Source organism: Lynx rufus, unplaced genomic scaffold, assembly GCF_022079265.1.
Source record: "Lynx rufus isolate CCGP_SWC_20201006 ecotype Redwood Valley unplaced genomic scaffold, mLynRuf1.p SCAF_10, whole genome shotgun sequence".
Taxonomy (NCBI): Eukaryota; Metazoa; Chordata; class Mammalia; order Carnivora; family Felidae; genus Lynx; species Lynx rufus.
In genome coordinates this window covers 32,261,590-32,274,997 of record NW_025814824.1, presented here as the reverse complement: position 1 = coordinate 32,274,997, position 13,408 = coordinate 32,261,590, and the positions used below count along the sequence as shown (strand labels likewise).

The 13,408-nt window shown below is 38.2% G+C and overlaps 1 protein-coding gene and 1 pseudogene across 1 annotated transcript in view; both read left to right on the top strand.

The window, feature by feature from the left end:
• GLDC (glycine decarboxylase) overlaps positions 1-13,408 on the top strand; it is a 100,906-nt gene that overhangs the window by 18,150 nt on the left and 69,348 nt on the right. Inside the window, exon 3 of the mRNA XM_047103334.1 lies at positions 2,686-2,821. Within this exon, the coding sequence (XP_046959290.1) occupies positions 2,686-2,821 (136 nt within the window). The remainder of the gene's footprint in view (positions 1-2,685; positions 2,822-13,408) is intronic.
• On the top strand, positions 7,649-10,478 carry LOC124502422 (NADH dehydrogenase [ubiquinone] 1 alpha subcomplex subunit 1-like; annotated as a pseudogene).

Genomic DNA, 13,408 nt, shown 5'->3' with positions numbered 1-13,408 from the left:
GTCATTACATGGTGATGTGTTGCTCTATATCCACATTTCCCTTTTCTTACAAGGACACCAGTCATTGAATTAGGGCTGACCCTAATATAGCCTGAGTTCATCTTAACTTGATTACATTACTGAAACCCTATTTCCAAATGAGATCACATTTACAGGAATCGGGGGTTAGGAGGTCAACATCTTAGGACACAGTTCACAGGACTTCTTTGCCCATCTCCCTCCTGGACTAATGTACTGGCTTCTTACCATACCTCCCTGTTTCCAGGGTCTCCTCTCTGACCTAGGCACAGTATCATTACAATTTTCTTTCTATAATGTAGAAAAGATCATATTATTTAGTACTCTGTTACTCCTAAACATTAAACTCTTGATTTGACAGATAAAGTCCTTCACAGACTGTTGTCATTTGGATGCTAGACCTTTTGTCCTCATGACATAATATGGAAAAGGGACCCATCCCTCTTTTATAAGATCTTAATTGAAGCTGGCCTTGCTGAATAGTGGGCCCGCCAGGCACTGCTAGTCTATCCCAGCTCCTAATGGACTTCTCAATCACTCTATCCTAAGACTTTGGTAAGTGATTGGATTTCTTGCATAATTGCTAAGGATGCTATATCTCCTCAGATATTGGTTTATTGAACTTCACATATTCCTAGACTTTCAATGGAATAAGGCAAGGTTGTCTATCATAAGTCAGTTGAATGATATTTACTCAGGTAACAAAACTGTCTTCTCTTGGTGCACCTGGGTGGCTCAGTTAGTTAAGCACCCGACTTCGGCTCAGGTCATGATCTCATGGTTTGTGGGTTCAAACCCCACGTCAGACTCTGCTGACAGCTTGGAGCCTGGAGCCTGTTTCAGATTTTGTGTCTTCCTTTTTCTCTGCCCCTCCCCTACTCGTGCTCTGTCTCGCTCTCTCTCTAAAATATAAACAAATTAAGAAAAAAACCCTGTCTTCTCTTTCTTTAACTTAGTCTGGCAAAATGATACATTTCTTGTAAATATATTTCTTGTGAAAGCATGTGGAGTGGGAAGGTAGATTGGAGGGTAAAAGTGCTTTCTTTGAGGATAAAGGAGTAATGAGAGAAATATTCACATAGAGTTCAGAAAGGTTAAAAGAAAGTGAAGCATCCTTCTAGCCAGTTGGCCATTTTAGAGACGGCTGTATATTTTTCTCTGATATAGTAACAATAAAATCAGATAATTCTAAGATGTAAGTGACTGAGTCCCTGAGAAGATCTTAAAAGAGCCAGACATTTGCCCAAGTAGTTAAATTTTTAGCAGCATGATGCATCTATATGCAGAAAGGCAGAGAAAGAACCATGTAAGGTCATTTGTATCTGGAAACTATTAGTATAAGTGCTGTACCTGTAGCAGGTCTGTACCTGGAGGGAAAGTGTAGAATCTGTAGTTAGATAAACTGGGTTGTAACCATTCAATTTAAAAGCCATGTAGCCTTGGGCCAGTGATCCTGTTCATGCCTTAGATTCCTTAGCTGCGTGAAAAGCATTTGGTGCAATTCTTGGCAAAGAGTAATGCTCAAATGTCAGATGCGATTATTATTTTGTTATTATTATATGAATGACCCCAAATAAGGTCGCACCTGTACCAAAAACTTTGTACTTCCTTTTCAATTATCTAAATGCTCTAATGGGAATTCTGGTTAAGACTGCATCTTTTATGGGGTGCCTGGGCAGCTCAGTTGGTTAAGCATTCTACTATCACTCAGTTCATGATCTCACAGTTCCTGAGTTCAAGCCCCATATGGGGCTCTGTGCTGACAGCTGGGAGCCTGGAGCCTACTTCGGACTTGGTCTCTCTCTCTCTCTCTCTCTCTCTCTGTCCCTCCCCTGCTCGCACTCTGTCTCTCAAAAATGCATAAACACTGAAAACATTTTTTTTAACTACATCTTTTATGACAACTAATATTTTACACTGTTGGGTGAAGAGCTTTTTATAAGTAACCCTTTCAAGGGTGCCTGGATGGCTCAGTCGGTTAAGTGTCTGACTCTTGGTTTTGGCTCAGGTCATGATCTCATGGTTCGTGAGTTTGTGCCCCATGTCAGACTCTGCGCTGACAGCTCAGAGCCTGCTTGGGATTCTCCCTCCCCCCCCACCCTCTGCCTCTACCCTGCTCGCACATGCTGTCTCTATCTCTCTCAAAATAAATAAATAACCTTGAAAAAATAAATAAGTAGCCCTGTCAGTGATACAAAGGGAAAAGCATCAGAGTTAGTAGAGGAGTTTTAGAGAAAAATATAGGTCATGTATTTTTAAGACTTATGCCAATATTGGTATAAGGCAATTTAAAAGGGAAAACAGTACTTTACTAAGAGAAAACTGAATTTTTATTTGGTGTAAATACCACAGAAATGTAAAGGAACCAGAGGAAAGTTGGAATGAGGCAAGTATTAAAATTGGGTAATTCTAACAAAGCCAAAAAAGGGGAGCCAAAAAAAAAATTGTGAGGAACCAACTTGGAGGAGTAATTGAGTACTATTTTGTAGATTTTTGAGATTTCTACATTTAGTCCTTAGTGTTGTTAAGGGATTGATTCTTATATTTTCCAGATAGCTGTTTTCATATATAGGGTATATTCAAATGAAATAAAGGTCTTCAACTATAATTAAAGCTCTCTTTTGCGATATTTTTTGCCTATAATATTTCTCTCTTTCTTACAATCAGGTGAAAATGAAATCCTAACAACTCTGCATGCCATTTCCAGCAAAAACCAGATCTGGAGATCGTATATGGGCATGGGCTATTATAACTGCTCTGTGCCACAGACGATTTTGCGGAACTTACTGGAGAATGCAGGATGGTAATGTATTAGTTGATTGAATACAGGAGTACTGTGTTTTGATTTGCATTATTCCCCTCCATTTTCCCATGCCCTCCTCCCCCTTGGAGCATCAGAACTTATACACTAACACCTACACTCCTGTGTTGTCTCTAACCTCCAGGAACCTACCTGGCTTTCTCTGGTTTGGGAAATTTCCTTACTTAAATGTAAAGAAAATGTTGAGGTTCTTCCCACTTTTATTCCCTTAAAACATTCTAGAGCTCTAAAATGTCGATGGTGTTAATCTGTTCCAATATAATGTTCATTCTGTCTTTGTAAGCACATTGAGCAAGATGTCAACTTGTAGGTGGACAGATTCAGGGCTTTATTCTTCGGAGACACTGGGATTTTAAGGTCTTTTTTTTTTTTTTTTTTTTTTTAAGCCTATGTCTGAGCTTACTCTGTGAGTCTGAATCTTAGTCCATTGCCTTCTCAGGATTTTAGGAGTGTCCTTTACCTCCTTCCCCCAATATTCTGTGTTCATAATCAATGGCAAAAGCAGACATAGTATTAGGTAAATGGAGATTAAAATATCAGCTTCATTATTTAACACTTTGTAGCGAAAGAGAACACATGTATTCTGTGAACAGGCTCTTCTAGAAACAGTAAAAGAAGGGATGGAGCTGCACATACTCAGTTGCTTGCTCTGTTCTTATCTCACCAATTAGGAAACTCATTCCTATTCTAGGGGTGTGCGTGCTAGTGTGTGTGTGTGTGTGTGTGTGTGTGTGTGTGTGTGTTCCCCTGTTCTGCCCACTCTTGCTGCTACTGTTTGCACAACTCAGAAAGTGTTTCCCCCACACTTAAGGAAAACACCCAAGTCCACATCCATGCTATTTTGCTATTTTCCGTTGCAGTTGGCTGTATGATAGGAAGAACAAAACAGAGGTTCACATCTCAATACTAAATAAGAAAACACCTTGGATATTTCTTGATAGGCAGAGGTCATGGCTCCAAAGGAGCCTGAGAGCAGACCAGGCCATCTGCTGCTTCTACCCAGTGGGAAATATTATCTGACTATAGAGGAGGAAAGATGGCGATGCCTGGGCCTTTCTTTCTCTTGGTTTTGGATCACTATCATCGCATACACTTTATTTGAAGTGTGAATGTTTGAATATGAAATTGTATTTCAATTGATGTCTCAAAAGGAATGTATGCACTTATTTCTGGTGTAGAAACAGAAGTGTGGAGGCAATGATAATTCCCAGATGACTTTTTTTTTTGAGTTAGTTGCTGTAAGAAATAACTTTTTTTTTTAATTATGTAGGCACGTATAACAAGTATGCAGATGCCATTTCTTTGGTCCATAAGTATAGCTGTACTTGAGTTTTATAAAACATCAAATATAAATAACCTGAAACTGTAATAATACACAATTGGCTTCTTACACAGACATACCAGGAAGTACAAGCTGAAAAATTGAGTAAATTAACATGGTTTTACGTTAATATATATAGTGCCAGTTAATATTTAAAAATAAGTTTCAAGGGGCACCTGGGTGGCTCAGTTGGTTAAGGGTCGACTCTTGATTTCAGCTCAGTCACAATCTCAGGGTTGTGAGTTCAAGCTCTGTATTGGGCTTTGCACTCACAGCATGAAGACTGTTTTGGATCCTCTGTCTCCCTCTTTCTGCTACTACACTGCTCAATATCTTAGTAAATTATAAGAAAACGGCAATCTTATCAAAGCCTAATCTCTAGAAACCTATTTACTCAGTTTCCTGGAGCCCCAATTTCACTCTCCCCTCCATAGTGATATGGAGAACAAAGAAAAGGAGGAAATGGCAGATAAAATTGAGTTTCCTAGGGCGCCTAGGTGGCTCAGTCCTTTAAGCCTCTGACTTCAGCTCAGGTCATGATTTCACAGTTCTGAGTTCAAATCCCATGTCAGGCTCTGTGCTGACAGCTCAGAGCCTGGAGCCTGCTTAAGATTCTGTGTCTCCCTCTCTCTCTGCCCCTCCCTAGCTCATACTCTCTCTCTCTCTCTCAAAAAAAAAAAAAAAAAAAACAGTAAACAAAATTTTAAAAACAAGTTTCAATGCTTGGCACCTGATGATATAAGAAGTAACTTTAATTTCTAGTACTACCAATTATCATGTGAGGATAGAGTAAGCAATTGCCTCTGCAATTCAAAGGTAATTATAGCAAGATGTAAAGATTGTCTTTTAGGTTAGCATATGTAAAAAAATCAACTTTAATAAAGGGAAGGTAGGCTTCCCTATGGGAAATCATAAGTTGCCCCAACGTGAGCTTTTGAAATACCAAAGGACATCCTCCACAGCAATAAATTTTAAATTTAATTTGAATTCTCAGTGATCAGAATTCTCATTTCTATATAATGGCTTTATATAAGTGGCTCTTTACCCGCCACCCTAGGACAGACTATTGAGACATTGATTAATCCATTTTTTTTACCTTAAAAACAAATATGTAACCCTCATACCCCCCAAAAACTCAGGAGCTGCCAAAAAATGTACTGTTTTGTTGTAGTCAGCACATGAAGATAGGGCCCTCTGTGGGAGGGAAAGAGCTAACTTCTGAGCACCAGTTAGCAAAACCAGATGAGTTCACACTCCTTTCTGATTTTTGTAATTTTTCATTTCCCTGATTCCACTGAGATCCTGTTCACTCCCTCCCTACCCCCTCATTCTCTCCTTAAAACATCGAGCTTCTTGTACACATACCACACCACATACATGCACATATGCACAGACACATACAAAGATGCAGACCCATCTAAGAATACAAATTTTTTGACAATTTTGGCATTTTGAAAATGTCCTACTTAAACTTTGCACGAAGTGTTCTTAGCACCAGGAATAAACCTGCTGTGGCTACTGTTTACGACATGGGAACTTATACTTGCCTGCATACCACCCACAAGCATAACTGGTTTCTGTGTGTTTGAGTCTGTGAGGGGCTGGAGGTGTGTTTCGCTATCAGTACAGATGATAGTTATCTGCTGCCTCAAGTCCAGACCTGTAGTTCTGAGGAAAAAGGCATTTGTGCGGGTCAGCACAGAAGTTATCCTGCATGTATGGGAGCACAGCACCTTTGCATCATTTTCTGCTTTTGCATGAATGCAAAGCAGACCTGGTTGCTCAGAGTGCTTTGTCCTAGATGCAGTTACTTGTGTCTCATCATTATAGGCGCCAGATCCCTGGCCACAGGGATCCATGCTCCCTTTTAGTTTGAACATGCTCCATTCCTTCATTAGTAAGAGAACAGGAAAGAACTATCAAAGAGGTAGAGTTGTTTGTGTTTTGTTGTTGTTGCTTTGCTTTTGGTATGTGTGAGAGAATGTATTTGCATTGCTGAGGCATGTTTTCCACTATGGTTTTGATAAAAGTTTGAATGATAAACTCCAAATGCAAATGGTCTGTCTCTCTTTCCCCTTACAAAATAAGCCTCAAAAGTACATGAATGAGCTTCAGCATTTCTGAATAGTGGCCAGGGTCCTTCACTCTTGGTGGCCATAGAGAATATTCACCATATTGCTTCCTGGCTGTGAGTGGATGTGTTAATTTACTTTAGGAGCAGCCAGGATTTTGAGAGGGAGCCAATGTTGTTTGTGCTTTTCAGTCCTGGTTTTTGGGCACATTTTACATATTATTCTTTTCCATTTACTGAAAGCGGATTTGAATCACAGGGTAATATTGTACCTCACCAGCACTGATAGAGAGGGCTGTGCACATGAGATTTCACATTATCATCCTTCTGAATGGTTTCCATAGAGACGGAGCCAACAAATTCCGGTAACGTGAGGTGAAAATAAATGGACAACATAGCTTCAAAAGAATACAAACATTGGGGCTCTTACAAGAAAATTTACATCAGGTCCAGAATTTTATTTTCTGGGGTCCACTGTTACAAATCTTTTACTGCTGATAACATCGGTAACTAATATAAAAAAAAACTTATAGATTTTTTGTACCTATTTCTGTTTTGTGTAACTTTGGCACTGGGATTAAAATGACAGAATCTAATGAATGTTTGTCCTACCTCAAAACCCACCATCATCTTCTTTCTCAATTCTACGAGGAAGTCACAGCCCCAAATCATGAAAATACTGATTATTTTGAATAAATGTTAATGCCAAGTTGAATATATCAAACATCCTGTTTGAGCCAGACAAAATGCCTTCTTGGATGTGCAGATGCTTTAAAAAAAAAAAAATTAAAATACAACAAGAAACAGAAATGAATTCAGTTAAATAGTCAGTTGAAATATAGAAAATGTAGAAGCACCTGGTTGGCTCAGTTGGTGGAGCACACAACTCTTGATCTTGAAGTTGTGAGTTTGAGCCCCACATTGGGTGTAAAGATTACTTAAAAATAAAACCTTTAAAAAAGAAAAGAAATAAAGAAAAATGTAGATTACAGACACACTTTCTTAATCAGTGTATTTTGTCTAATTGAAGCATGTATTACAGCAGGCCCCGTGTTAACATTTTTCCCCTGAAATGAGGGTTTTCTAGTATCCTTGGGCCTCAGACTCACTGAACTGAATTTTTTAAATAGATGCTTGTTAAGACCTTTAATGCCAGTTATTTCAGTACTGTAGAAAATGTGTAGACTATAAAGGAAGTTCACAAGTAAAAGAAGTGGGATCATTATGTTATTTTTTTGCAAGAAAAAATTATATCTCTCTACCTTTAGCAGTGCTAGTTAGCATCAGCCCAAGTTTGGGCTTATGAAGTGATGAGCACAGTGAGAAAAGATGAGCAAGGGAAGAGAATATTAAATCTCAAAGTCTCTTATGAAAGGAACAGCACAGTCTCTGGTATGAAGGACTGTTCTTGGGAGGTATGGGGTTTTTTCCTGCAGGTAATGGGGAGACATCCCCATTTAAGCAAGGAAGTCAAATACAGCACACATCTGCACCACAGATATTCAATAGTTTCCTGTTCTAAGGACAGCATCAGGGCAGTAAGGCGATAAAGAACAAGCGGTGGATATAAGGCATTGGAAGGAAGACTATGGGAATTAATCATTATTTGAGCTCAAAAAAACTGTATTTTCTACTTTGACAATTGGCAGAGTACCTCTGAAGGAATAAGAATATTCCGGAAGAGAAACTAGTTTGTTTGGGGGATCTAGTTGGAGGAAGAATAGGCAATGTGAGGCTGACACAAGATGTGATAAATTTCCAGGGGGAGAAAAAAAAACTTTCCAAGTAGAAATATCTAATAATATCTGAGTAGAGCTATATGTAAATCCTCTTAAAGATCAAAATAGGGGAAAAACACAACTTTTTTTTTTTTTAAAGAAAACTTCAGTTTGGTTTTTTTTTTAACGTTTATTTATTTATTTATTTATTTATTTATTTATTTATTTTTATATATGAAATTTATTGGTAAATTGGTTTCCATACAACACCCAGTGCTCATCCCAAAAGGTGCCCTCCTCAATACCCATCACCCACCCTCTCCTCCCTCCCACCCCCCATCAACCCTCAGTTTGTTCTCAGTTTTTAACAGTCTCTTATGCTTTGGCTGTCTCCCACTCTAACCTCTTTTTTTTTTTTTTCCTTCCCCTCCCCCATGGGTTCCTGTTGAGTTTCTCAGGATCCACATAAGAGTGAAACCATATGGTATCTGTCTTTCTCTGTATGGCTTATTTCACTTAGCATCACACTCTCCAGTTCCATCCATGTTGCTACAAAAGGCCATATTTCATTTTTTCTCATTGCCACGTAGTATTCCATTGTGTATATAAACCACAATTTCTTTATCGATTCATCAGTTGATGGACATTTAGGCTCTTTCCATAATTTGGCTATTGTTGAGAGTGCTGCTATGAACATTGGGGTACAAGTGCCCCTATGCATCAGTACTCCTGTATCCCTTGGATAAATTCCTAGCAGTGCTATTGCTGGGTCATAGGGTAGGTCTATTTTTAATTTTCTGAGGAACCTCCACACTGCTTTCCAGAGCGGCTGCACCAATTTGCATTCCCACCAACAGTGCAAGAGGGTCCCCGTTTCTCCACATCCTCTCCAGCACCTATAGTCTCCTGATTTGTTCATTTTGGCCACTCTGACTGGCGTGAGGTGATACCTGAGTGTGGTGTTGATTTGTATTTCCCTGATAAGGAGTGACGCTGAACATCTTTTCATGTGCCTGTTGGCCATCCGGATGTCTTCTTTAGAGAAGTGTCTATTCATGTTTTCTGCCCATTTCTTCACTGGGTTATTTGTTTTTCAGGTGTGGAGTTTGGTGAGCTCTTTATAGATTTTGGATACTAGCCCTTTGTCCGATATGTCATTTGCAAATATCTTTTCCCATTCTGTTGGTTGCCTTTTAGTTTTGTTGGTTGTTTCCTTTGCTGTGCAGAAGCTTTTTATCTTCATAAGGTCCCAGTAATTCACTTTTGCTTTTAATTCCCTTGCCTTTGGGGATGTGTCGAGTAAGAGATTGCTACGGCTGAGGTCAGAGAGGTCTTTTCCTGCTTTCTCCTCTAAGGTTTTGATGGTTTCCTGTCTCACATTTAGGTCCTTTATCCATTTTGAGTTTATTTTTGTGAATGGTGTGAGAAAGTGGTCTAGTTTCAACCTTCTACATGTTGCTGTCCAGTTCTCCCAGCACCATTTGTTAAAGAGGCTGTCTTTTTTCCATTGGATGTTCTTTCCTGCTTTGTCAAAGATGAGTTGGCCATACGTTTGTGGGTCTAGTTCTGGGGTTTCTATTCTATTCCATTGGTCTATGTGTCTGTTTTTGTGCCAAAAACACAACTTTTCAAAACAACTAACATTTAGGTAGGATTTTACCGTTTCCAAATACTTTATATATATTAATCTCCTTTGAGTGCAAAGAAAACATGATATAGGTGATGTTATCACCAAGAGAAATTGGCAGAGAGATTTAGTTACTTGTCCCAGTTCACAGGTAGTAAGTTAAAGAATTAAGGTTGAAACCCAGGGCATATTAATATTTAGTGTCATGATAATGCAGAGAAATCTGTGAATCATTATACTACTTAAGAGTACATACAGATATGTTCTTTCTGGAGAGGGACATGGCAATATATACTGAGAACCTTAAAACTAATTTTCATATACAATTCAAAATTTCACTTTTAAGAAATTATCCAAAGGAAATAAGACAAAAAGAAGGCTGTTCACTGTTATGCTATTTCTAATATTTAAAACACAAAGCAATATTTAATTTGAAGGGAATTTATGGTAAATAAAATGATTTAATACCACATAACAATTAAAATTATGTTGTAGAATAATGAAGTTATTAGAAATTGTCCATGGAATAATGTTAATGAAAATCAGTAGAGAAAAAATCAGTATAGAAAATCAGTATTTTCTAAAATCAGTACAGAAAAATTTACAGGAGCCTACCGGGAAGGGTCCGAGGTAGGGTCACCTTTAGGGGTCAGGAAGGAAGGGCTTGGTCCTGGCAGCCGCAGCACGAGGTGGTTCGAGATTCTGCCCGGGATCGGCATCATGGTAGTGTGCTTGGTCATCCCTGGCATGAGCCACTGCGTACATCCAAAGGTTCTGTAACGAGGGCAAGGAAAAAAGGGTTGCCTATTATCCGTTATCAGTGGACTCTGATGCAAAGAGATAGCCACATCTCTGGAGTTAATCGTTACTATGTGTCAAAGTGTTTGGAGAATATTGATTGAAGAAGCCTTTTCCTGACTGATGAAGAATAATTCAGTTATGCTCATCTGCCCTTTCTAGAAGGTTATGCAGTGTATCAATGTAGTACATAATAAAAACAAAAAAGTAAAATTAAAAAAATAAAAAGAAAAATGTACATAGGGCATAGTCTTACTTTAAATATAAATATGGGGGCACTTGGCGTGGCTCAATAGGTTAAGCATCCAACTCTTTATTTTAGCTCAGGTCATGATCTCACAGTTTTGTGGGCTTGAGCCCCATGTCAGGCTCTGCCCTGACAGTGTAGAGTCTGCTTGGGACTCTGCCCCTCCCTGGTCGCTTGTACTCTCTCTCTTTGAAAATAAAAATTTGCTATTATTTTTTTAAATGTTTATTCATTTCTGAGAGAGAGAGAGAGAGAGAGAGGCAGCGTGAGTGGAAGAGCAGAGAGAGAGAGAGGGAGACACAGAGTCCAAGGAGGCTCTAGGGTCTGGGCTGTCAGCACAGAGTGTGATGATGCGGGGCTCAGACTCACAAACTGTGAGATCATGAACTGAGCCAAAGTTGGTCACTTAACCAACCGAGCCACCCAGGTGCCCCTGAAAATAAACATATATATATATATATATATATATATATATATATATATCTCATATATATATATATCTCATATATATATATCTCATATATGTATATATATGAGTTAATTTACTCTCATATATATGATGTAGAAAAGAGAGTAAATTAACCAACTGGTAATCTCGCAATGTATACATATATCAAATGATTACATTGCATACTTTAAATATATACAGCTTTGATTACCTCAATAAAGCTGGAGAAAAAAGAATTATAAATAAAAGTCACAAATCAACAAGAGACAGACAACACAACAGAAAAATGGACAGCATAATAGTTGAGTGTGCCTGTCACAAAAGAGAAAAAGAAAAAACACAGAAAAGAAATGTATGTAAATGTTAACTATTATAACAATGGAGTTTTGGGATAAAGAGTGATTTTATTTTTTTGACAGTTGACTGAGTTTTTCACTTTGTACAATGAAAAGGTGTAAGGTTGTAAATTCTTGATATATAAAGTGATTAATAAATGGTAGCAGAGGTCTTTAATATTCAGAATACAAAATAAAAAGGAAGTAAAAACCACCCAGAGAAAACTATAGTTTACACTTTGGTTTACTTGTTTTTATGAATTTATAAAAATGGGATCAAGGAATTTTACATTGTACTTTTAAAATTAATATATTGGGAACATCTCCATGTCAGGAAATATTCTTTTATCCATCATTTTTAGTAAATGCATAGTATTATGTGTGTATAGTGTCCAATCATTCTTTTTTGGTGGACACTTCATTTTGTTCCTCATTTTTCAACTTTCAGTGCTTTAGAGCATTGCTCTCTGTATTCCTATTGTATATTATATGTCATTGGATATACTGGGTCTCTCCCATTCATTAGATGGACTAGCTAATCTGTGTGTACGCTCGTGTGTGCATGTATGCAAGTTTGTGTGTCTGTCTATATGTAAAATAATGACTCTGAATAAAGTTTCATGTTAGCCAGGCATACTAAGCGTGTCTTTGTGGTGGCAGGCAATGCTGTGTGTGAAAGTCTTATCTGATGTGAGGTCACAATTGCTCCTTGTCTATGCCTTTTGTGTGACCCCATTTCTACTCAAATTCCTTTTCTACTTGTCTACAACATGTATTGTGTGCCTCATTCATTCCAGTTCACCACCCAGTTAGAATTTGGCAAACCGAGTTGCTAAGGCAGGCTGTTCAAGGAGTTAACTGAAACAAAAATGTACTCTGCTGTGCGCACACGCACGCACACATGTGCGTGTACACACACACACACACACACACACACATACACAGCTATACCAATAAAAGTTTTGGGAAAATTATTTCAAAGTCTTGACATTGTACTGCTTGGTAAAGCAAGTTCCCCCACCCACTTCTGCTCAACATAAGAAGTATTGTTTTCAAAGCCTTCAAAAAAGAAAAAAGAAAAAGGATGGAAATATCCTGTACATGATTACCAGAGGAGGAGAGAAAGGCATAAGGCTTGAAAAAGTGAAAACAAAACAAAAAGCCTAAATTTTTTTCCTAATGCTTTCCTGGCTGGGAAGAACAAAAATAGAGTTATGTCAACCATATGTGGGAGCGTGGGCCCCAATCTATCCCACTTTGGTGGTTGTCAGAGTGAACAGATTCTTGGTGAAAAGATAGCTCTACCACACGTTCTCAGTTACCCTCTATCTCATCAGCTTATTTTAGTTTCTTTAAAATATTATCATGGTGAAATAATTTCATTTATTATCACTTTTTCCCCATTACAATATGTTCTCCTTGATATCAGGGACCTATTTGCTTATGATGTATCATTACCAGAACTTATTATATGGTTCTTGACACTTAGTAGGCATGTAATAACATGGATGAATGAGTGAATGAAGGAATGAAAAAAAAAAAAAGGATGAAAGCACTAAGTGGGTTAACTCAAATACCTAATAAACCATTTTTGGCTAGTAACTGGAGGATATAAGGGTGGAACTCACATCTATGCTGCTTTCTAACCATTTATATCCTTGAATTTTTTTTTTTTTTTAGCATTTATTTTAGAAAGTCCATGCATGTGTGTGCACGTGCACTTAAGGTGGGGGGTAAAGGCAGACAGTGAGGAGAGAAAATCCCCATGAGAAGCCTGCCTGACACTGGGCTAAAACTCACAAACTGTGAGATCAAGAACTAAGCCAAAACCAAGAGCCAGGTGCTTAACCAACTGAGCCACGCAAGTGCCCCTAAACAAAAAGTTTTGAGTATTAAATAGTAGATTCTTGGATGCTTTCCTATTGTGAACTGTGATTGAGGTAGTCTTTTAGCTAGAAGAAAGATAACAGGGAGTAAAACTTCTGTTTATGTTACTATAGGTAG